This window comes from Danio rerio, chromosome 8 (genome assembly GCF_049306965.1).
Source record: "Danio rerio strain Tuebingen ecotype United States chromosome 8, GRCz12tu, whole genome shotgun sequence".
NCBI classification, from domain to species: domain Eukaryota; kingdom Metazoa; phylum Chordata; class Actinopteri; order Cypriniformes; family Danionidae; genus Danio; species Danio rerio.
In genome coordinates this window covers 4,702,234-4,729,387 of record NC_133183.1, presented here as the reverse complement: position 1 = coordinate 4,729,387, position 27,154 = coordinate 4,702,234, and the positions used below count along the sequence as shown (strand labels likewise).

The window sequence follows — 27,154 nt, the reverse complement described above, 5'->3', positions numbered from 1 at the left end:
ATTTTGTGACACAGTAAAGGAGTATTTTTAAAACAGTGCGGGTTTTCTCCTCCACCATTAGCGTTTGCTGGTTTAGCTGCAATGCATTCGGGGATACTTGAGCTTCACAAGTTCGCTCAAGTCGCCTCTCGATGCATTCTTGGCCAAAGGGACAGAGCAAGTACACATCCGGGAATTTTATCTGTACTTGGCGAGATGTGAACTTAGAAATTGAATGGTACTTCGGCGACGGTTGATGACATTTTACGAGGATACAAGAATGCAAGTACAGACAAGAACGCATATTGAGAAACAATCACTGTATGAGTGATATCAGCTGACAGATCAGCTAAAAGACACTTGTTTTTTTTTTTTTTTAAACACCCCAGTATCAGTGTAAGCATCATTAGAGCCTATCACAGTCCTTCCTGTTGAGTAAATGAACACAAAGGCCAATCAGCAGTGTTTAAAAACAAGCTCCGCAGCATTTAAATGTTAGTAGAATATTAATATTTTTAAAGTCAACACTGTTTGGTGATGAAATTTTACTACTTTTTTTGATACTTTTGACAAGCCTAGTGGACAAAATTACATACATAAATAACTATATACTATATAAAGTGTGTATGTATGTTTCTTTCAGAACAAATGTTTAAGCCTAGATCACACAATGTAGATTACTGAACACCATTGTTCAACAATTTATGGTGTGCAAAAATGTGTGAGTCTCTGAAAAAAATAAAAATAAAAAAAAGCCAGTGTCTGATGACTAAATGAATAGCCAGAAATACGGAAGTGTTTCTTTAAAACATGACTTTCCTGAAAAGAATGGGCAATAATCTGGGTTGTTGAGCATGGAAACACCTGAAGGATGCTCCAATGCTTAAGAAGAGAACTCATGACACTGACCAATCACAATTTAGTATGCAAATATCACCATGGCACCGCCCCTCTTGACAATTAATCATCTAAAACAAGCATAAGAGAACACACATAGAGGGCTCTTACATGGTGTAAATACAGTAACCATATACTAGATATTTATCGAACAGCAAAAGCATTTTAGAGCTACTCTTGGAGCACTTGTTTTGGACAATCTCTACCTTGCTGTAAATAAGGTATTAGATATAAACAGGTTGTCAGAGCTTTGAAAGAAAAACTGTAATTGCCAGTTTTGGGGCTTTGTATTCTTGAATTGCAAAAAGATGTCAGATTATTTTAATTAAATTGTAGTTGCCTCTTTACATCTTTATTAATATGTAACATTGTTTTACATGAAAAGTAATACTGTATATGTTAGATACACATGCAATTGCATACTTTTGATTTTATAGTTTTTTTTATGCATCACTTAAGGTATCTCTATGTCTAACTGGTGTCACCACTAATTATGCGTATTCTGAATTACAGTCAGTAAGGATGTGTTTTTGAGTACATCACCTGACTCTTCAGATCAGTGGTCACTAAACTTGTTCCTGGAGGGCCGGTGTCCTGCAGATTTTTAGCTTCAACCCTAATGAAACACACCTGAACAAGCTAATCAAGGTCTTACTAGGTATACTTGAAACATCCAGGCAGGTGTGTTGAGGCAAGTTGGAGCTAAACCCTGCAGGGACACCGGCCCTCCAGGACCGAGATTGGTGACCCCTGCTTTAGATTAAGGGATCAGTCATGGACTTTTCCATCATGAGAACACTCCCTACATTGGAGTCAGTTTAATTTAGTTGAGTTTATCAGATAATTTATTTGAAATTTATTTGGTGTGTGGGACCCCCTTTTTCCTGTTTTATCGAGAATCGAGTGTAAAATAAAAAGCACTGTAAAAATAAAATTGGAGTTAAAGGGATAGTTCACCTGAAACTGACAGTTCTGTCCTCAGTTCCTCACCCTTCACTTGTTTTAACTGAATAACTTTTTTTTTTCAGTGTTCTTTAACAGTCGGCTAGTCTAAATTGAAAGTAAACATTCATAGAAGTGACACCTTCCTGAATTACATTTCCCCTCTTGCTGCATCAGAATTTCACGTCTAAAATAATGTCTATTACTAAGATCAAGCTGCTTAGTTCTTTCTGGTTTTTGATTACATGCCCTTGAGTATAACTATTTTTGTTAAAATACTGTAAATGGTTGATTATTAGGCTATTTTGTGCTGATGTATGGTATTTTAGTGTTACATTAAGGCTTGTTTTACAATGTAATGTAAATTGATTTAAGAAGCGTGACCACAGATCTGTGATACAAACTGACAATTTTAGAACTATCCAAGCCCTATTGTTGATAAAGCTATAGTAAAGCTACATTTATGGCTGGACGATATGGCAAAACATTTACATCATGATGTATTTCTTAATTTTGGTCGATACGATAATTTTATATAAATATGGACAATATTAAAAACACAGGAAAAAACTGGCAAGAACGTACACAGTGGATGTATGTACTTACAAATGTCTGCAAATTGAATATGCAAAGTCTTTCATACCTCCAGGCTGTTATAACTTCTGTTTTATTTGTATTTAACCAAACAAGTAACAAGTTTGAATTTAATCAAACAAGTAATGTGAAATAATTAGCTTGACAAACAAGATGAACAGAAATTTTTATCAGTGTTTTTTTTGTATATGCTGTATATTTAACAAATCCAAATAATACCAAAATCTTACAATTATGACATGGTAAAAAAAAACAAACAGAAAAAGAATAATAATTATAATAATAAAAAAAATGAAAAAGAATACAGACTACATTAATATTTGCAATAGAAATGAGTATATTCATATTCTGGTTGCTTTTCATCTTGAACATGCTTTAAGGGTTCTATCTGTTTTTATTTATCTGGTCCATGTCCACACCGGCGTTTCACCTAGCATTTCTGAACAGCCCTCTGTCCAAACTATACTGCTGAAAACGCACATCTCGTGACCACAGACCACAGATCACTATTTTCTCATGGTTCTGTAGATGTAAAATAAATCTTAATAAGCGTCGGCTATTATTATCATTGTTATTTCTCAAGCATATGATAAAACAACAATAATAATATTATGTGTAGGTCTACTGTTGGCTAGACTTGGAATGGAGGACTTAAACAGACTTTAAATTTGTCCTGGTCATTAATGCACAGTAAAGTGAAGACATCAGAATACAACTATTCATAATTCTGAAGTTGAATTATTATGTTTGAGACGTATGCCTGCAATCTGTCATTATCAACGTTATTAGACCATTATTTCTACTGGTAAAATGAGACATTTGTCTTTAATAAATTCCCCTCCTGCTTTATATTCAACATTATACAGGCTAGAGTAGCTATACTGACACTGTTAAACATGTATTTTCATGCACAACATTGTGTTCGCTATGAAAGAAATACACAATAAATGCTTGTTTATATCATAACTGTAAAATGCTATATGATTATTTAAATGGCGTGCACGCTTTCGGTTAAATTTTTTTAATTCCGATTATTCGCGCAGCTGTAGTTAGCGGGTACTTTGATCACAAAATCACCGTTGGACAGTTTATCAAGGATGTACCGCTGGATGGCGTCGTCTCACTTTAGTTGTTAAATGTGATATTTAATTCATCTTGTCTCTAACGGCTTCAGTCTTTTGAATCTATCAGGTAACATGTCACAGCGTCAGTACACTGCTTCAATCTGACACTTTCATGCTTGTACTTAGTAATTTTAGTGAAAACCTCAGATACTGTTGGTTGTGCACTTTCTTTTCTTTTTTTTTTTACTAACCAAGTTAGTCGACAGTATTATAGCAACACAGATCACTCTGCCTATTCATGCCAGAGTCATGTGGAAAAAATGACTGACAGGTGGTAATTTGTGTTTATCTTTATGTATTTATGATTTGGTTATGGGTAAAACAGACCATGTGGGTCAGGTAGTTGAACGATAGGCTACAAATAATTAATTCATTATGAATTAATTAATTATTAATAAATAATTAATTCACTGCTGCCTATGACAACGATTCCATCGTGATGTATCACATTAGACATACAATGCCACATCAGTCAACATCGCCCAACCCAAGCTACAATCAAATATAAGTTATGTGTGGACATTTCAGTCCAGATAACTTCCGAAAGTTTATTTTGTGTTACATCTAACTTGTCTTTGAGTTTAAATTTAAACTGGAGCTTGAGAACTGTGGAAAAGAGTAGGCACATATACACAAGTTCAGTAAACTCAAATATTTGCAGCTGGTTGCAGTATAGTTTTAAAGATATAGTTCACTCATAAATGAAAATTCTGTTATACTAGCCTTTTACTTGTTTCAAACTTTTGAGTTTCTTTGTGATATGGCCACAGCCATATCACCCTGCAACCCAAGACTGGTTACTCACTGAAGCTAAGCAGGGCTGAGCCTGGTCAGTACCTGGATGGGAGACCACTTGGGAACACTAGGTTGCTGTTGGAAGTGGTGTTAGTGAGGCCAGCAGGGGGCGCTCAACCTGTGGTCTGTGTGAGTCCTAATGCCCCAGTAAAAGTGAAGGGGACACTATACTGTGAGTAAGTGGCGTCTTTCGGATGAGGCGTTAAACCGAGGTCCTGACTCTCTGTGGTCATTAAAAATCCCATGGCACTTCTCGTGAAAGAGCAGGGGTGTAACCCCCGTGTCCTGGCCAAAGTCCCTCTATCGGCCCTTATGATCATGGCCAACCAATCATCCCCTTTCACCGAATTGGCTCGATCACTGTCTCTCCACTCCACCAATAGCTGGTGTGTGGTGAGTGCACTGGCGCCGTTGTCCTGTGGCTGCCGTCGCATCATCCAAGTGGATGCTGCACACTGGTGGTGGTGTGGAGAGACCCCCCCTCATGATTGTGAAGCGCTTTGGGTGTATGGCCATACACAATAAATGCGCTATATAAATACACATTACATTACATTACATTTCTTCTGTTGAACAGAAAATAAGAAATTTAGAAAAATGTTAGAAACCTGTAACCATTAAACTTGTATAGTATTTGTTTCCCTACTATGGAAGTCAATGGTTACAAGTTTTCAGCTTGCTTCTAAAATTCAAAGCCATGTCATGCATTATATTTCTTAAAAAATATTTTATTCAAATAGCCAGGAAAAATAAAGTGAGAGGAGTTTGAGATCTAATTTGTGATAAGATTGTCAGTTGGACGTTGAATGAAGTGCTAGAGCCTTTTTGTCTGAACAAATAAGATGACTGTAATAAAATCCCTTTTTAGTGTCGGGTTATGCAAACTGCATGAAATGTATACTCTCCACTCGGCCTGCTCTCGAACCTGCTTTTCCAGACGGAGTTGCTTGTTTCTGGCTTCTTTAATCAGACCAGACAGCAAAACTATTTGACCAATTATAAAGCAAAACATTCTAACCATTAATAAGCCTTCGAATGCCAACTTGAAGTTGGATTATGATAGTTATCATAGTTCTGTTTTATCATGTAGTTAATGAAATCAACTTTGCCAAACATTAATAGTTTAATCGAATGTCTTTAATCGAATTATGTGCTATAACATGTCAAACGGGATCATGAAAGGTACATTCAAAAAGTTACTCCTGTAATCATATTATTGTCTTAATCAGATTAAGGCAAATCCTTTGATTACTGATGCCCATGTAAACATATTCAGAGATCACACACTGCGCTAAAGAAAGACTTAAGAAAGACTTTTGGAGCTTTTAATAAGAAGTATGCGTATAAATACATCAGTTGACACTTTAGATTAGGGGTCAGACATAAGCATTTTGCAGCGTGAGAAGACACCCAGAGGGTTTAAATACGAGTCACTGTCAAAAAAAATTGGGTGAGGTTTTATTTTTTTCTAATAAAAATAAGAAATAAGTGAATACTACTACTACATTGGGGAGGATACTTCCAGAATGTTGCATATTATATAACTAGTTACTGTCCTTTATTTATTAACCCTCAGACCATTCCAATAGACGAATTATCGGTTTGTAAACATTCAGGATGTGCACGCAGCAAGTATGCAGAAAAAACGAGAGCGCTAGCCTTTACAGGGAGGGGAATGACATCCGATGCGCTACAATTTGTTGTTGTATTAGATATAAGTTATATTATTTACATTATGCTTTCAGCGTATTATAACAGCTCGTCACGCAGTGATAAGCACAGTGATTCAGCAAAATAACGTTAAGTGAGCAGCGTTCGTCTGACAGGTCTATTTGTGATAGCACCCCCTCAATGTATTTTGGATAAAATGAAATGGCCAAGCATCCACCCCGAAATATACAACTATCTCAGTGAAACTCCAAGTGAAGAGAAGTTAAATTTTTAATTTTGAGGTTCTAGGCCATTTTGTGATTTATAGACAAGTAATAGCAGGGTTCAACAATAAGGACTGCCCGATGGCCCGGGGCCAGCATGAGGGATGCTCGGGACAGTAGACAGAATCCTTACTGGCCCGATCGGGGCAGTGCTGCCTTGTCACTAAATTTTAATAGACGTCAACATAACCGTAACACTAAATTATGAGGCTAAAAGAAAACGTCTGCTTCTAACTTTGTGGAAACGTTTACATGAGTACAACACGACAAAAAAAAAATGAAGGGATGTTTTGCTTAGTTTGCCGTCACTTTTAAGTCATACTCTATATTTTACTGCTAAATATTTTAACAAATATTTGAATTCTAAATTCACAGACAATATTTTGTGACATATTATTTAATAAATGTGGCTAAGAAATAGCAAATAACTTTTTAATTAATTAATTAAACATTTTTTTTGGGGGGGGGGCAGTGAAAATTTTGGCAGGGCAGGTAAAAATCTGAACCACTGGTCCAATCGGGCCAGTAGGAAATATCCTTAGCGTTGAATCCTGAATAGTACTCTAAACTCTATTCTGAATGTAACTGGAAGTCAGTGTAAAGACCTGACGTCAGGTGTGATGTGCTCGGATTTCCTAGTTCTGGTCAGAACTCTGGCTGCAGTGTTCTGGATGAGCTGCAACTGTCTGACTGTCTTTTTGGGAAGGCCAGTGAGGAGGCCGTTACAGTAATCCACCCTGCTGCTGATAAAAGCAGGAACAAGTTTCTCTTTACTGGGAACAAAGCATCTAATTTTCGCAATGTTTTTGAGATAATAATATGCTGCAGTGTTTCCTCTAGGATTTTTTCCAGCTGTGGCGGCAGACTCTGTTGGCCATTTTACACATATCTACCACTACATGTGATGTGATGAATTTTGGTGTGGCGCCCCGCCACGGAAGAATGAATGTAGCGGAAACCAATGACTGTAAAAAATATGGACGACGCGACAGCCCTTTTTCCCATTGAACGCCTTGAGGGCAAAACGCCTGCTTGACGGGCACAAACTGTCGCAAAAGACTGCTGAAATTGGAGCCAGACATGCGCAGAAGGACTGTCTGATGGAGCCAGAGGAGGAGCCGCGAAAATGAGCAGAGTCGAGCTTCCAATCAAACGCTTTATGTAAAATCAACTACGCCCCCCGAACTTCTCAGCATGCGTTTGCTGTCATATCAACACAAATGGATGTAATAACGTTAACAAATATGAGGGTTTTATATATTCAATCGCGCCAGCTCCAGGCCGCAGCGCATAACTTACTCGCGGCGTCACGGGCTGATTCCGGCTCGCATGCGGCAGCGCCTGCTCGCTCGGCCGCCGCATCTGGCTCCATTGACTCGGGCTGGAATTGGGTAGTGAGTCCAGGCATCCGGAGTAGGTCCAGCAGAGGTAACATTAGTCAGTCTGAGCTCTAAGAGATAAGTCTCCGGCAGGCGAGAATCTAGCCGGAACTGTGTTTTGCTATCTGGGTGGCTAGGCGTGTATCAGCAAACTAATAAAGCCCGAAAAAAGCCCTGAACTTAGCTTCAACTTAGTTCCACCAGGATCATGTATGTCAGAAACTATAGTTTACTGCTGAACTCATTTTGTCATGGTAAAATAACACAGAAATCGAATAATAACATTTCAGTCTACTTCAGTCTCCTGCCGAAGCTCAGACGCCGCGCTTTGAGAAACTGTCAATCACAGCTGTCAATCACGATGACACGCCCAGCATTAAATTACTGCTAAAAACAAACTGTTTACAAAAATGAAGATCTGCACCTATTTCAGCACAATAACCAGTGCCTTAATCGACCAGAACCATCTTTCGGGATATTTTATTGCAAGTGTAATATTTTTTTTTATTTGGGCTCAAGTCTCCTTCATTAACACGGAGGAGGCGGGCTTTATGACTTGTACTGCAGCCAGCCCCCAGGGGGCGATCTAACGGCCGAAACCTTCACTCAAACGTAGGCTTGCGGCACACTTGGCGGAAACCATGTGCTGATTTAGTCACTGCTTTGACATGACTACTGAAGTCACACCAAGATTCTTGACCTTATTTTTTTCAAGGTACACATTCAAACCTCATCTCTGTTCCCAAACGCAATGACTTCAGTTTTCTTTGTTTAACTAAAGAAAGTTTTGGCACATCCAACGTTATCCAACTGTTAACTACTTGTCAAAGAAGCTTTATTGGCGGGAACAGCCAACATAGTAGAATAGAAATTAAAATGTAAAAACCGAAACATTGTTAAACGGATAGTTTACAAATAATCATCATTAGAGTTATTTTCCAAATTGAAGACAGTGGTTTCTTTTTATTTATTTATTTATTTTTAAGGGAAATGTCTCAAAAATCATATTAAATAATGCACACATTTCAAATATCCCCCAAAAGGGTCACATTTCTAATAAAATAAACAAATACAAATATATATCTTTAAACTGAACTGTTTGTTTATACAATGGAATTTAATGGGATTTTACAAAAATACTGTTATATGCCTTAAATATCAGCTGTCACTCTATCCCCCGGTTTCACAAACATGGTTTAAAGCTAGACAAAGATTAAATTGCATGTTTAAGCTGTCTCAACTCAAAATAAACTGGGCCTATACCTTTCATTAGTTCATAGTAAGATTAGAGAATTAGAAATTCATAAGGTAGTGGTAATTGGGACAATCGTGACATCTACTGGTCACTGCAAGCAGTAGCTGCAATAGTACCTGTGTGTGTGTGTGTGCTGGTTTTGGTGGACAGAAATGTGTAAAATGATATGGGTATGATGTAGATATCACAACACTGAGGTGGGTTGAGAGCATGATGTGTGCCCCTGTAACAATGCTTACAAATCATACTTAACTGGGTCTTTTAACCTTTAAAATTAGCTACATATTCCCTATGAGTAGCCCCACCCGGAGTCTGCACACACACAATTCCGCAGATTTTCTGCAGATTTCCGCAGATTTTTAGCCCATCATTTATTCAGTTTTTTACTTGAGTAAATGTGTGTAAATCTTTATTTAGTCAGTTTTTAAATTAATTTCAGTAATATAATTGACTAATGTGAAAATGTTCATCTGATTTATGTACCATGCAGTGTGTACAGTAATACTTTCCGTTTTTTACTAAATATATTATATGACAAACTTGCTTTATTTACCAAATAAATTGAATCTAATTGCATTTGCATTTTAAACATTAAATAAAAGTTAAAAAGATATTATTTTTTATTTCACATATTAAGGTTTTAGTTATGATACTCCCAAAATAAATCAGCAGAAATCCGCAGACTTTTACCAAAATTCTCCACGTAAATAGCAAAAAACATCCGCAGATTCCGTCTGGCCCTACCGATGAGAGTTGGGTATAAAATGTACTATACCTATAGAGAGTCCTCGTAAAACACCAATACCAAGATGACCAACAGACTGTTTTTGCAATAGTGCATACGATCTTATGCATGTATACGCTTTATAAACATTTGTTTGAAAAAAAAAAAATAATAAAAAAAATCTAAATCTCTAGACTCATTCTTCCCAGTGATTGCATTGGTGCAACTAATTCAGGTCACCGGCTTACAGTTTTGTCACTCCCTTTTGATATAGTAATGATAATGACCTTGCATGTTCATGAATCATTGTTTTAATTTGTACAGTTGCAAAGGGCCCAAACTTGCTCGCAACACCGCTGATTAGCAGTGACTTGGTTCCGTGTACCCGTGTATAATTGGGTTTCTTGTTTTCGGTATGAAAACCGAAATGAAGAATAAGTGGTTCGCTAGTGCACTGAAAAAAATAAGTTCTGCAGAATTGTTGCAGACAATTTATGTGTGTTGAATTTAAACAAACAAATTAAATGTGCTGTAGTAATGTTCAACTTGATTTGTTTGTTTTAATTCAGCCCAAATACATTTTCAACCACCTAAAAATTTAGTAAATCCTAGGAATCATCTTTTATTAATTTTTTTTTTCAGTGTGTCAAATTGGAACTTTCTCACGAACATATTTTTTTCAAATATAAAATTTTTTCACATTGTTTTAACACACAAAATAAAAATGCGATGAAACCAAAACGAATAAACAGTTTTGATTTTCTTTCTGTGCGGTAGGGAGTTATAGGGGAGCCCGGCGCACTAAGTAACACGGTATAAAATGTAACACTGAGTTTTAAGGTATTTGCCCAGGGTTAACCATTGCATACTTCTAAGGTTTTTGCCACAGTGTCGGTAGACGTCTTCCTGCCAGTTATTAAAAAAGTTCAGTGAAATTTAGATGAGAAACACAAGAGAAACCATTTTTGCAGCATAAAAGTATTTTTTATTATAGTGGATATTTTTATTTAAAGAAAATCTGAAAGTATGAACATATTGTTGTGATCACCGTCTTCTAGGCTAAAAGATGAAAGCATTTTAAAAGATGTAAAACTGTGACTGCTAGCCAGTTTTGGGGAAAACATTTACAATTAAGCCTCACACTATTTGACAATAAGCTAACAAAATATTTTTTGAACTTTGAGTGTGATGTTGAGAACTTTTTATAATAAATGTTTTTAATAGAAAATATATAATTTTAATAGATTTTTATTGCTAATAATGTAAATAAATGCACTGATAATAATGGATAAATGGATAATAATGCAAATAGATTTGAATGTGTTTATCCAGAAGATAAAAAAACACACTGCTATGTAGAATAAAACATAAATTGAGCTATGAGCAGAAATTTTTTAAGTAAACTGAATTTAAGTTAACTGTGTGAAATCTGCCTTTTAAAGCATGTGTTACAACTGACCCTGTTACTACACTGTTATAAAGTGGTTTGTTTGCAAAAAACAGCCTTGGAAATTATAGGAATAAAACAATACAAGCGCATACAGACTCTATATATGAACAGGCGGCTATAATAAGAGCAATACGTATTAGTGCTGATTCTAAACATCCCCTTTTCAGTGATTATCAGCTGTTAATATCAGGAAAAAGACTGAGAATGCCAATGTGTAAAACTAATAGTCTGAAGCTTTTGTTTTTTCCTACCTCCATAAAACTGTTGAACTCTACCAATAACACTGCTCCTGTAGTACGCTAGCACTTGACTGGGTTTATGTTGTGTTATATATTTATACTTATATACGGTCTTATTCTGTAAACAGTGTATGTTCTTAACTGTACAGTATGTTCTTAATTGTTTTGTTTTATTTATTTTTACTGTCTGTTTAGAGCAATGTTGTAGCACCTTTTTAGCTTTTTAACTTTTAAGACAAATTTCCTCTCGAGGACAAATAAAGTTTATCCTATCCTAACTTGCTTCACTGGAGGGGTAAGTTGTAACATTTTTACTTCTGGCACTTTTGGCAGTATTGCACAGAAACCATAGGCCCAGCGATCATACAACCAGTGCTCATTTGTAGGAGAGGTTTGTGTATTGTTGGTAAAACAAATAGTTTCTCTAACCCCATTACTTTGTTCATTATATGGCCAAAATAAAAGTGTTTTTTTCCCCGCTCTCCCCTACACACCCCCTCTCCACTAACTGGTCATCAAACATCAAACTGTGCCTTCATCAGCTGTTGAGTCCCCATGATATGATATCATCTCAATCCTTGTCACGGTACATTACAATATTATTGTTATTTTATATAAATTTCAATATTCATGCAGCATAGTGCAATTTCTATCTATTCCATCTTAACCTTTAATTTGTCTTCCATTTTATAATTTACTTTTTTTTCTGCAGTTCTAATTTTACCGCTAACAAACTGACCAACACGTTTAATGAAAACTTGAAGATGTTAAAGTAGTTAACTCTACACACTCACCTGGAAAAACTAAACAACACTATCATCTAGTGGACTGTGATGACATTGCGGTAATTCAACTAACTAAACCCAGCTAAACCTTATTATCATCATCATCATTTTCTTGTCGGCTTAGTCCCTTTATTAATCGGGGGTCGCCACAGCGGAATGAACCACCAACTTATCCAGCACGTTTTTACGCAGTGGATGCCCTTCCAGCCGCAACCCATCTTTGGGAAACATCCACCCACACTCATTCTCACACACACACACTCACACACTACGTACAATTTGGCCTACCCAATTCACCTGTAATCTTTGGACTGTGGGGGAAACCGGAGCACCCGGAGAAAACCCATGCGAACGCAGGGAGAACATGCAAATTCCACACAGAAACACCAAATGAGCCGAGGCTCGACCCAGCGACCCTCTTGCTGTGAGGCAACAGCACTACCTACTATGCCACTGCGTCACCCCTAAGCCTTATTATTATTTAGATTTAAAAGTATAGTGCATCCGAAAATCCTTAATTGTCCTGATTTACTTACCCTTCCTAAACCTGTTTGAGTTTTTTTCTTCTGTATCACAAGAGAAGATACTTGGAAATCTGTAATTATTGACTTCCCTATTAGTTTTTCCTTTGGAAATGAATGGTTACAGGTTTTCAGCTTTTTCACAAGACAAAAGAAACTTATAAAGGTTTGAACCAACTTAAGGGGTATAAAGAGAGGGTAAATTTCATTTTTTTGGGTGAACTGTCTCTTTAAAATGACTGTATTGGTTTCTATTGCTGTATCAGTTGCTACATGTGGTTTACTCCCGGGTGTCGGTCAGATCACATGAACCAGACCAGTAGCTGAATCTGAGGGTTTTTAAAAAACAGTTTAATAGAGTTTATGCAGTTTTATTTACAATATTTAGAGACTGGCAGAGTCAAATTCAGTTTTGAACTACCCATTTGAACTAGTAGTCAGTATTTTCCCCACATTTTTTTTTTTTTTTTTTTTTAAACAACATTTTATAATTGACTATGTCTAAGCTTAAACTCTTAGGCTCTTCACCCCAATCTTTAATATAATTTGCCTGCATTACTAATATGGAGGGCCAGACGGAACATTCTTTGCTATTTCTGTGCTGGATTTTGGTGCAGTAGATGATTGTCTTCAGAAGCATTTTTTGTTGTGCTGGTTAAAAGTCTCCTCACAGCCTAATAGTAATGATTGCAGTAAATAATCTAAATGTATTTATATGTATTTTTATATTTTGGGTAAAGCATAAAACTAAAAAATGTTCATCTAATTAAATAGAGTCGGGCTGACATCTCTCATAATTCCGATAAGTAGCCCAGTCTGTCTGTCAGCAAATGCAGATTTGAACAACTGTGCAGCCGTTTGTATGCAGCTCCTCCGACAGCTGCATGTTCACGAGAGAGAGCACTCACGCGATCTGTAAAAACCTGCTGAATCAAAAGTTTAAAAAACCTGAATCAATATTGGAGTTACCTTTGCACTCTAAAGAAAGGATGACACAACGGCTGAAGGATTTCTCTTAGACAGGTTATGTTCTGTTTTAAAACTGTTTTAGCTTCACGCAAAGCTGATGTAACGTTAAATGTTGTTGTTACAAATGCGTTATATCTTCACAGAAGTGTTGTTCAGCCACTAAAATCTTCCGATGAAAGACTGATAAGACTATTTTCAGTTTCATAAGGGACCTTTTACAACATCGATAATGTACATTTGAATTAGTTTAACAACAAAACACAAGTAAATAGCGCTATTCCACCTAGTCTTTCCCTATATTGTTTACCATGCAATTCTAAATATTCACTCTGAAATAGCATGTTAGTTTGGCTTGGACGCCGCTGGGCAAGCACTAGTCGCTTTTAACACATGAGAGAGGGTTCTTTTGCGGTGCTCGTGTTAAAGGAGGCGTGGCTGTAGACGGCAGGGGAGGGACTGTGATTCAGAGATTTATGCTAAGTTGTTAGCATTGTGGAAGATCACCTATTAGATCCAATTAGATCCTATTTATTTAGTAAACAAATCAAGTCTTCTATATAATAAATCTACTAAAAGATAGAAAATATTACTGTACAAACTGCATTCTAAATAAATTATATGAACATTTTCATATTAGTCAATAATTATTACTGAAATTCATTTTAAAAACAGAACACATACAAATTTACACACATTTGCACGAGTAAATAAACCGAATCAATGATGGGCTAAAAGTCTGCGGAATTCTGCGGAAACCGTGTGGGCCTACTAATATGTCACAGTTTATTCACAAGTTTAATTTTCTGCACAGAAAGGACAATTATACATTAAGACTGCCAGTAATGCTTTCTGGTTTTAGGATAAACTGGTCCTATTCATCATAACCAGTATAACTAGTATTACTGTATACAATAGCAAATAAAAGATTGTGTAATGTTCAGATGCATTTACATTGAATGACCTTCAGACGTGATCAGTTCTTTTTGTTTGTACAATGTCTAGTCAGGATTAAATAGGCAGAGTGCCAGACACACATCCAACTGTGGTTTGTTTAGTTGTTGCAAAGTGTATCATTTGTATCTGTTTTTAAGGCCTGTGACCGTGTGTGTTGTGTAAATGTAAAGCATTTGGGCACAATAAGGTTCGAGCTACAAGTTTGTACATTAAAGTTTGTGTCAAATCTAAATTTTAAATGTTTACTTTGCTGACTCGCATTGTTGCTCTTAAGGTGAAAAATAGATGCAAGTTAAAAACTAAAAGAAAGTGTTGTTTTGGTAATCTTTAGGTCCCATGAAGTTAAAATAAGTTTTTTTTTTAGATGTTAGTATGAGTAATTGGTAGTTTTTAAGATGTCTATCTATAAGCTAGTGTGCCCCAAAACAGTGACAAAATGACCATTTAGAAGATGTAAAACTGATATTAGCATGTAAAGCTTGTACACTGTAAAACCCAAAGAGTTAAGGTAACTCGAACCATTTGAGGAAAAAGATTGCAACAAACCATTCAAGTTCAAAAACTAATCCTAATGAGTACTGTGAACTTAATCCATTTGAGTAAACGAAGGAATTTAAGCACAGAAAAACCCCAATAAATGAAGAGAACTCAAAGCAACTGTAAAACTGTAAAACACAATAAGTTGGGGCAACTAAGGTTGGGCCGATAGACGATGCCATCGTCCATCACCAATAGTCAATAGACAACACGATCCTCCTCCCTGCCCCCATCCAGGGGCAGACTGACCATCTGGCAATTCTGGCAAATGCCAGAAGGGCCGAACCATTCTTTAAATGTGGGCCGGTCAGCTATTTTATTTTTTTTTTTTTTGTTATATGTATTGTTTTACATGCAGGCAGCTTTTATCTCTTTCAAGATATGAGTATTATGATGATGATGATAATGATGATACTAGTAATAATAATAATAAATGTTAAGCATTGGCCCAATCGACAATGATCGGCTGGTTTCTAGATGGGCTGACCCAATTAGAGGTTACGCAGACATAATCAAAATCTGGCAAGAATGTCAAATAAACAGTAAGTGCAACACAAGCTAATTGTCAGAGATGGACCGTAAAAAAGGTGGTGCCGAAAAGCTCAGAGAAAGCAAAAAAAAATGTCTTTAAAATCAGACGCTGCCAAATGCATAAAATTAACTGAAACAGTGTCGAAATGACACAGCGCAGGGGTGCAAGAAGGTCGTTTTTTTGAGCCTCGGCTGAGTTTGCATGTTCTCGTGGGTTTCCTCCTGGTTTCCCTGACAAGTCCAAACACATGTGTTTTTGTTCCAGTCACATACATTAAATGTTTAAATATCTATGAAATATGGTAGTGCTTATATTATTTTACCATCTGTACACCAATATAAGTAGTAAATGTGCGTGTCTGTGTATCAGGCTGTGTCAATGTGGTAATGTGGCTACAGTGCCAGGGCTGATTTTTGGTCCCAGTCCACCCCTGCCCCCATCACAAACCCGCTCGCGAAAAATACACACTCAGGCCTCATTTACACTAATAAGTCTTAGTGTTAAAATGGCCTTTTAGAACGAAAATGATCCACATCCACACCGTATTTTACCTAGCCTTTCTGAACAGCCCTCGGTCTGCTGAAAATGCACATCACGTGACCACACACATACACACCCACACACACTGTCATGCGCTGGTCTAAGCTCCAGTGGTCAGTGCACATCGGACAGTTTATCAAGGATGTGCCGCTGGATGGCATCTAACTATAATTGTTGAATTGATATTTAATTAATCTTGTCTCTATCTAACGACTCTTCTGTCTTTTGAATCTATCAGTTAATGTGTCCCAGCATCAGTACACTGCTTCAGTCTTTCACTTTCACACTTTTCACAAAAACCTCAGATACTGCACCTTTTTTACAGACCAACCTCCAGCAGAAAAAGTGATTGATAGGTGGTAATTTGTGTGCAACTTATCTTTATTTATTTATGATTTGTTTATGGATAAAACAAAGACCATGCGGGTCAGGTAGTTAAGACGGCTACAAATAATTGATTCGTTATAAATGAATTAATTGTTTATAAATAATTAATTAAACTCCGCCTATGACAACGATGTCATCATCCATCCAATGTTTCACATTAGACATCGTACGATGCTAAATTGGTCGACATCGCCCAACCCTAAAGGCACCACAAACCGTTTGAGGAAACCGATTGCTACAAACCATTTGAGTTAAAAAGACTAACCTATATGCGAACTGTGAACTTTTTTTCTTCCACCTACATGGATCAACAGTTGTATTTATGTCAGCTCATTCTTTAGTTTCTCATCAAATCATAACCAATTAAACGCTCTGTAGTATCTGACACGCCCCGCCCCGTTCAAGACGCTTTTCATTTGATGCACCTGAGCTCAACCCCTCTCACTGGCAGAGCGGTGGCTAAAACAAAATCCTATTAGCTGTTTTAGAAAAAGTAGAGAAGCTACACTATGTTCCACCCTCTGTCTTGGTTAAGATTTGGTTTAGACATTAGCTGCGTCCCAAATGGCACACTATACACTATGCACTCATGCACTATGTACTTATGCACTTACACACTCAACAGAATAGTATATGTATGTAGTGGCGTCCCAAATGGCACACTTATGTTTTTTTACGAAGCGGAAATTCAAACTGTTTCCCTGATGATGTTTGACGGTTGCCAAATCAGTGAAATAAACGAACGAATTATCAAATAATACCTGCCGTGAGTATTGCCGCATTCACCATCGGGAGGCGCTATAATCACTCTCGTAGGAGAATTTTGCTTTTACCATCCAAAATAAATAAAGTTATTCAACATGTGCGTCCGATAGCTCCGCCCCTTCCGTTACGTGAGCAAACCTGCAGCCGTTGAGTGCGTGAAGTGTCCATCATTACACACTTCATTTTAGCGGCTGAATGAGTGCATCATCCGGGTAATTAAAGTGCACTTATTATTTTTAGAGTTTTCAGTGTGAACAGACTTTTTATACTATTTATACTACAAAATGGCGTAGAATAGTGCATAAGTATGCGATTTGGGACGCAGCTATTAAATAAAAATGCATATTTTAAAGCACTTCATGAGATCTTTAATCAAACTCTGAGCATTTGCTTTCACCTTTGGAGTGGCGGTCCTTTTGTTAACCTAAGGGATTCTATAGGAACTGCATATTAATACCCTCTCCTACCATTAGTTTGCTATGCGGGAATGATGCATAAATACAAAGCCCTGCCCCCTACTATATATTTCATTTCAGTTGGATGTACAGTACATCAACACTGAAATAAGTCTCAGCAACTTCCGGTTAACAAAGATTAATTGAATTAATTTATTATATATGATAAACTATACAGTGTTATTTTGCATTGTATGATTGAATTTTATTTGTATTTTATCTTCTATATTATTATTATTATTCAGATTCACACTCTTTTCCCATTTTTTTTAGGCTCAGAGAAAAACGCATCAAAATCAACTTAGACTTCTTATAGCATTAAACTCTAACAAGCCTTTCTCTTAACCTAAAACACCTAAGATTACTTTTGTCAACATTTCCCTCTCTTAATTAAATCCCCCACAAAAGCATGCTGGAAACTACATCCGCTAACCATGTAGTTACACCAACACTATGTTGTCCTAACACAAAACATATTTTAACATAATATTTTACACATAAAAGTGGAATGAACGTTAAACCTTATAGAATTACACAAATTGTTTTGTTTCAGCTTATTGTTATTGTTAGCAGGTAGTTTAAACAAGCAGCTGCAGTGCTTTTACAATCTCTGGTGATATATAAACTTTACAGCTGCTGGAATAGCGGATCTAATCTTCCTGCTGAACAAAATTCACAATCATTTATCTGTAGATGCCTGGTATACACATCCTTAAAAGGGGGACATATTAATATCAACTTCAATAAAGTATTTTATGTATTAGAGCAATCCAATAAATTAGCGAGCAAACCCAACGATGGATCAGCCAAACAAACCCAATCTAACACAAGCCTAATCCAAGGTTTTTGCTTTCAAAGGAATTGTAATAGGGATGTTTAAGAGAACAATGAAACTGCTGAAAGGGCTAACCAGAATTACAAGTTTAAATGACTAAATTATGCATGATGTTCCAGTCGGTATCGTGGTACTACATTATTCAGGAAAAGGTTTAACCTCACTCAGGGTGACTGCAGGGTCTTAAAAAGCCTTAAATCTCAAAATTTAAAGTTTAGGCCTTAAAGTCGTACATTTTCTGAAATATTGTGTTGTAGATCTTAAATCGGTTTTTAAAAAGGTCTAAATTTTTCTTTGTTCCTGTATAGCCAACCTGGCCAATACCCATACAATCACCAACAATCCATCTCAACTTATAACTGTTTATTTAAAAGGTCATTTTTAACTCTATTTAGCATAATGGTTTAATTATTTCCTTTACAATAACATTTGTTTAAAAGTGCTCCATGTGTTTACTGCTGAGGACACCAACCTGGACAGATTGTTGTACATATTTTTAGTTTATTATAGTTTTTAAAAACTTTTAAAACATTTGTAATTTTTTTTTTTTTTTAATTTTTAGTTTAAAGAAAGTTTGTGTATCCATACAAGTAGAGCTTGCTTGTTTTTAAACATTATTTAAAATATTTAGCTAAGAAATATCTATTTTTATTATTAAATGATCATTAAACATATTAAATTATAATAATATTTTTGATAGAGCAAATAAAAATCTTTTCTATCTGGGCTATTTAAATAAATTCTTAGCGTTAAGCCCTTTATGAGTCTAAAATTTAATTCAAAATAGTCTTAATGTCTTAAAGTATTAAATTTAACTTGGTGAATTCTGCATAACTGCATGTTCAGTAAAGCCTTAATATTGTTAGAATATCAACCTTTAAGCAAATTTTTATTATTAGCAGTAATTTTTTAAAAAATTGTTTAGTTTTGGTCAAAGATTAATGCAAAATAAAAGTTTGACATTAAGATATGCGTGTATTTATATAATATATAATGTAATACACACAAATACATAAAAACAAGTTTAACTTTTTCAGATATTTAAATTTGCATAATTTGATTTGTATACATATAAATTTTGTATCTCAATATAATTAAACATTTTCTCAAATATATGCATGGTGTATGTATTCATTCATACATTCATTTTCCTTCGTTTAGTCCCTTTATTAATCAGGGGTCGCCACAGTGGAATGAACTGCCAACTGAATGTGTTTTACGCAGTGGATGCCCTTTCAGCTGCAACCCACTACTGGGAAACATCCATACACACTCATTCACACACATACACTACAGCCAATTTAGTTTATTTAATTCACCTACAGCGCATGTGTTTTGGACCTGTGAGGGAAACCAGAGCACCTGGAGGAAACTCATGCCAACACGGGGAGAACATGCAAACTCCACACAGAAATGCCAACTGACCCAGTCGGGACATGAACCAGTGGGTTTCTTGCCGTGAGGCGACAGTGCTAACCACTGAGCCACTGTATGTACTTATGTATACATATAAAATATACTAATTACACACACAGAAAATATTTCAAAACAAACTTTTATTTGGAATGTGATTAATATTTGCCCAGCACATTTTGTTATATAAATGATTTTACTAACACTATTTTAATTGTTATCAGCCGATCAGATCTAGGACTGTGAGATTCTCGGAGACCAGGTGGAGATTTTAAAAGGGAAGAAAGGGGAGATCTTCATTGAGACCTGATCAACAACCTCCAACACAACACAGTTTTCTAGTTTAAGAAGTAGATTTGACAGATGAAGGCCAATATCAGTGAGTAACATGGGAATTTATATTACTTCTATAAGCCAACCATTGTTGACACAATGTTGAAATCATGCAATTTCCGCTCATTGACTGTTCAAACTAATTATGTAATTTTTATTAATAAATTAAGAGTTTGTAATAACAATTTAGTAATATAATATAATATAATATAATATAATATAATATAATATAATATAATATAATGTAATATAGTATAGTATAATATAATATAATATAATATAATATAATATAATATAATATAGTATAATATAATATAATATAGTATAATATAATATAGTATAATATTATGTAGTATAATATAATATAGTATAGTATAATATAGTATAATATAATATAATATAATATAATATAATATAATATAATATAAAATAGTATAGTATTATATAATATAATATAGTATAATATAATATAATATAATATAATATAATATAATATAATATAATATAAAATAGTATAGTATTATATAATATAATATAGTATAATATAATATAATATAATATAATATAATATAATATAATATAATATAATATAATATAATATAAAATAGTATTATATAATATAATATAATATAATATAATATAATATAATATAATATAATATAATATAATATAATATAATATAATATAATATAATTTAGACCGTAACAATGTGGTCATTTCATTTGGCCCATGAACATTTACTGTTTATTATCAATCTACTTCACAACTGTAACAAGAGGCAATTCAATCATATCTTAATGTTAAAACAGCTATCATAACATTATTCATCAATATGTGACTCTTTTTTTGGATTCTGGGAAGCTATAGAAATTAAACAAGTAAAATAGGAAATAAGTTGGGACTGTTGTTTTTGTTTACATTCCTCAAAACGGTCTATAATATATGAAAAACAAACAGAAATGCGATATACAATCGAAAGCAATTGAAAATAACACACACTAAAAATATTTTTCCAGTGTTTGTGTTATGAATTGTATTGCATAAATTACTGCTATGTCTACTAACATATAACATAATATAACATAATATAATATAATATAACATAATATATTATAACATAACATAACATAATATAATATAATATAATATAGTATATTATAATATAGTATAATATAATATAATATAATATAATATAATAAACATAATATAATATAATATAATATAATATAATATAATATAATATAATATAATATAATATAATATAGTATAATATAATATAGTATAATATAATATAGTATAATATAATATAATATACTATAGTATAATATAATATAGTATAATATAATATAATATAGTATAATATAATATAGTAAAATATAGTAAAATATAATATAATATAATATAATATAATATAATATAATATAATATAATATAATATAATATAATATAATATAATATAATATAATATAATATAATATAATAATGTTTTTACCAGTGATTAAGCATTGTCATGATATCCATTATTTGGAGGCAGTGCCATCTGCTGGGCAAAAGTACATTCCATTCAAATCTGTTTACATAATAAAAACTATAATTGCCTAAATTATCTCCATTGTAATTTGAATAATGTCTAGAGCAACATATAAAAAGCAAACAGTAATGATAATTATGATGCTTTCTGATGATTTGTTCTTGGATTTAATGTTCTTTTGTTCTGGGTCATTGTTGATTTACCGGTTTGGCTTGTTTGGTTGCTTCACCGGCTGTCAAGAAGCAATGGTGTCATAGTGATATTTGCATAGTGGATTGTGATTGGTCTGTGTTTTAAGTCTCTCTTAAGCATTGGGTCGTCCTTCAGGTGTTTCAATGCTCAACAACAACCCAGTTTTTTTTACCCATTCTTTTCAGAGAGATCATGTTTTAAAGAAACTTCCGTATTTCTGGTCATTCATCTAGTCATCAGACGCTGGCTTCATGCAACACCACACTACATGCTTTATTTCTTCTTTAATCAGGTGAGGAACTTATTTAACAACATTAATACCTGTAATCTGAATTTGACTCATTTTACTTGATGGCTGACAGTTTCATTTGTCATGACCCTGGACCACCAAACCAATCATAAATGTTTTATTATTTAATTTGACATGCATGTGTAGATCATCTATGAGCTGAATGAATCAGTTTTCCTTTGATGTATGGTCTATGTGGATGTGGACAATATTTGGGATCAGGGTGTCCGCGCGCTCTTAAATTCACTTAAATATTGAGTTGTAGGTCTGAAATGTAGCCAGGGCAGGTTCGGGTGGTTTGAAAGACCCACCCCTCAATGACAAAGTCTAGAATTTGTCCCACACATGAGCTCATTTGTTCTATTTTTATTGCTGCACTATCATAAATTGTAAAAAGTAACCTATTGAAAAAGGCTTTACTACCAAGCAGAATTCGTCACATCAGTGGGACCTCAGCTAATCGGTTTTGGCTAATGGTAACACATATTTTTCATGAGGTCAACAACCAGCGGTGCAAGAAAACATACAGTCGCATGTAGGTGAAGTTGTATTTAGCTTCTGTACTGTTTTTAAATAGAGAAAATATTTTACAAGTAACTTTTATTTCTGAATTTTAGTCTTTGTTTTTTAAGATAAACATTACCAATAAAAAGGTGTCAAGCATGAAAAGCGCCCTGTATTAAAATTAATTTAAATACAAATTTGGCTATTGATGTTATTCATGAATTTCTAATCAAATGTGTTTCTCTTTTTTCTTTTTTTTTTAAATGAAAGGCTAGACAAATCATGAAGCTCTTTTATTATTTTTATGTTTAAATTTATCATTATTTAAAGAGCCAAATTCTGACTGAGGAAAGCTGAATGTGGTCAGTTTTTTATTTGCTTAATAAATGACAATAAACTACAGTTTTTTTAATTTAAAACTTTAACAGATTTCTATTTTTTTCTAAATATATATGATGTAATAAATTCGTATTTTAAAAATATGTATTCATATCTCTTTCTTCTACATCATTAGAAAATATTTTGGTACATTAAAAAGTGTAGTTATGATGATCATCTGACAAGCTAATTTAGCTAAAAATTCTGCTTAAAACATCATTAAAATGTAATATCAAAATCTCATAATTAACTATAAAAAAGGGCTGATTAACTGCAGAAAGGTCCACTTTTTGAGGAAAAAAGGACCACCCCTTTTACCATGCTAGCTAGTCGGGCCTGTATGTCTAAGTAAAGTTACCCAAACGGGTGCACACTTAATCACCAATAATCCATCCATCTTTTTTGTTTTTTTTATTGCAATTAACAATTCACAGCAGCTTTTGAACATTTTTACAGCAAATTACAGGGTCTCAAAGTCTTATTTCAAAAACTAAATTTTAGGCCTTAAATAGTCTTAAATTCACTGAAATATTGTGTTGTAGGTCTTAAATCTTTTTCAACAGGTCTTAAAATTCTTGTCTAAGTAAAGCTACCCAATCTGGTCGACATCCATCAACAATCCATCTCAATAAATATTCACTTTTTTTTTTATTGCTAAGAGATCCAATTTACAAACTGTTTGACTTTTTCCAGCAATTTCTCTTAATTAAATTCCCTAGTCGGGGAAAGGAAATTAAAAATAATCACTCAACTCTTCACGATAACAACAGAGAGAGCAAAACATCACTTTACATGATACATTATCTCAATTTGATCCAAAACTCAACAAATTTGATTATGTCATTGTCTAAATAATAAATACACTTTTAAAAATGTTAAACTTATCATTAAAAAATGTGTAAAACTAGAGTTTTCTTGTTTTGACAATTCAAATATGTAGCTAAGAAAAAAAAATACATTTTATACTTCTGAGCAATTCCAGCGTTATGGATGTGCATCACAGCACGATTTTAATTCTCTCATATCGTGTACTAATCAGGGCTAAAACCATACAGTTGGCATAAAGAGCACCTATTCAACCCCATTTTTAAGATTTAGGATAAGCCTTTTGTGTTTTCCAAACGTGTCTGAAGTTTCAGCTCAAAACACCCATCAGATTATTTATTCTAGCTTTCAGAATATTAAATGTTCTGCTCTGGACACAGTGTAGCTGTTTTTGTTGCCTGTGCCTTTAATGCTAGTTCTCCCTGCCCACTGTTCCCACGTGCCTGTCAGAGTGTGCCTCAATCTCTGCATCGTCTGCATTAGATAAACAGCACAGTGACAGACATGAAGCAGATCTCACGTAGTGTTTGGGAGAAATACTACAGTAAGAACTTTCCCAATGATTATTTGATGTATTTGTTGTGGAGTTAACTCCAGCATTTCGATGAGTCACATGCAATGTTGTTACAAAGTTCATGCACACATGCTAACACAGTTTTTGCATGGCAAATGTGACAGGATGCAGGTTAATGTCCACTGCTGTGTGAATATCTGTTATGTTAATGTACAAAATAAACCTAATTAAAAGTCCACAAACCGGGACTGAAGCGTCTTCTTTTAGATCTGTACTGACATGCAGCTGTGTTGAAGACGGTAAAACCGCTGTAATTCATTACAAACAGGCACTGTTTTAAAACATTTTAAACTCACTCATGATCACGTTTGATAATGATTGATGATAACAGAGAGCTGAACAGATCTTTTAATCTCTGTCGCTTTGCTCAGGTCCTGTCTAGTGGATATGATTATATGCATTACATACGCAGCTGTCAATAAATTCGCTGGGCAGGGAAATGGAACTCCTACGTTACGTTGCTGTGGACTTAAAAATGGGAGGAATTTGGATCCTATTTTAATGTCAAGAAATTAAAAAAAAGCTAACTTATTGTGTTTCTATCACTCCAGTATGACTGTAGACACACTTTACCAGCACACATTTCTGTCCAAGCAACATACAAAAGATAATTTTCATCATAGGTGCCCTTAAAATTGTCCCAAAAGTTTATTTTAGCTCATTTTAAGTAGTTTGAAAAGGCAAGCATTTTTTGAGTATAAACGTGTTCTTTGAGTAAGTCGTCCAGGGTCACACATTCTAAGGCATTTCTTTTAATTCTTGTCTATGAAAACGAAAAATAACTTTGTTCACTCTTTCTTTTCAGATATGAAAATGTCAAGCACAAATGGCTCATCGCTGTGTCGCCTGGGTTTAGTAATGACGTTAGCAGGTGTCATCTCTTTCAGCATCGTGTTTTATATGTTTCCACCCTCACGAAACTGTCCACCTCAATTTGTTATACATGAACAGCAGTCTGAAAGCAGCTCTGACAAAAGCAACAATTCTGTCTCTAATGCGGCAGAAGACAAACCGATCCTACTCCTGTGGGTTTGGCCTGAAAACTACAGGTTTGAATTCAGCGACTGCAAAAAGTTTTACAACATTGATAATTGTAAGTTGACGGATGATCGATCGCTCTACACCAATTCAGACGCCGTCATGGTTTATCACAGAGGCATTAGTTGGGATCTGTCCAACCTCCCTCCATCGCCTCGTCCTCCGTTCCAGAAGTGGATTTGGTTACATTTAGAATCTCCGACCAACACTAAAAAGATACCCGGTCTGGAAAACCTGTTCAATCTCACTCTCAGCTACAGACAAGATGCTGATATTGCAGTACGGATGAGATTAAAAACCAGGAAGAAACCAGCTGAGGATTTCGTCGTTCCCAAAAAAGACAAACTGGTTTGTTGGATCGTGAGTAACAATGATCCTTCAACTGGAGTCAGCGCAAGGAACAAGTATTATCAAGAATTAAGCAAGCACATCAAAGTCACTTTGTTCGGGAGGGCTTATTCATGGTTTCTGAGTTACGATGAGTACTATCCTACCCTCTCTAGCTGCAAATTTTACCTCTCCTTCGAAAACTCCATCCACAAGGACTACATCACAGAGAAGATCAATGGTCCTCTTGCTGCAGGAACTGTTCCTGTGGTTTTGGGTCCTCCAAGAAAGAACTATGAAAACTTTGTTCCTGGAGACGCCTTTATTCATGTGGAGGACTTTCAAGATCCAAAGTCACTGGCAGAATATCTGCATCTACTGGATAGGGATGACGTTGCGTATCGCAGATACTTTAACTGGAGGAAACATCTCACTCCAACTCCTCATTTAATATTGCAAACTCAAGAGTTTGTTCTGGCTATATGCACTGCCTGTGATTATATAGCACGACACAGGGATTATAAAGAAGCTCATGATATATACGACTGGTATTTCAACTGAAGATATTTTGGCACATCAATTACTGTATACAAGACTCTTTTATATATATATATATACTGCCAATTTTTATATTTATAGTTTGTTACAATTCTGGTGAAATGAAAGTATTTTGACTGCCAATCATTGCTAATTCTTTTTTTTGTCCCACAAATTGGTTTACTTTTATACCGCAACTCACATCTACATCATCAGTTTAATAAGTGACTCTGAATAAATTATGGCAAAGAAATAAATACAAATATTCATATCATGGTCAATGCATTTATGAAAGCCACAGTATTAAACCCTCAAAATAAATACACAGGATTTAATAATTTTGACAGTTTTGTGTAATTGTGGTTTGTTAGATTTGGGTTCCCTTTGCCCTCATCACTTTTTGGATGTAATAACCTACCCCAGATCTCGAAAAACTAGTTTAGGCTTGAGGCTAAAAAAGCAAGTTGTTCAAAATTTATCTTCCAGAAAATCCGGAAACACTTTGTTTTTAAAAACATTTCGCAATCAACAAGGCAGCTCCAAATGTAAGTGAATCTATTTACTACACTCAAAAGATTGTTTGTTCAAAATACTTCTATGAGCTGAAACGACACAATTCTT

General features: G+C 34.7%; 1 protein-coding gene across 1 annotated transcript in view; it reads left to right on the top strand.

Moving 5' to 3' along the window:
• Window positions 1-26,864, top strand: part of fut9b.1 (fucosyltransferase 9b, tandem duplicate 1) — a 107,238-nt gene extending 80,374 nt beyond the window's left edge. Inside the window, 2 exon segments of the mRNA NM_001007454.2 lie at window positions 22,247-22,353; window positions 25,437-26,864. Of these exon segments, the coding sequence (NP_001007455.2) occupies window positions 25,490-26,557 (1,068 nt within the window). The 5' untranslated portion in view covers window positions 22,247-22,353; window positions 25,437-25,489 and the 3' untranslated portion in view covers window positions 26,558-26,864.
• The last annotated feature ends 290 nt before the right edge of the window (window positions 26,865-27,154 follow it).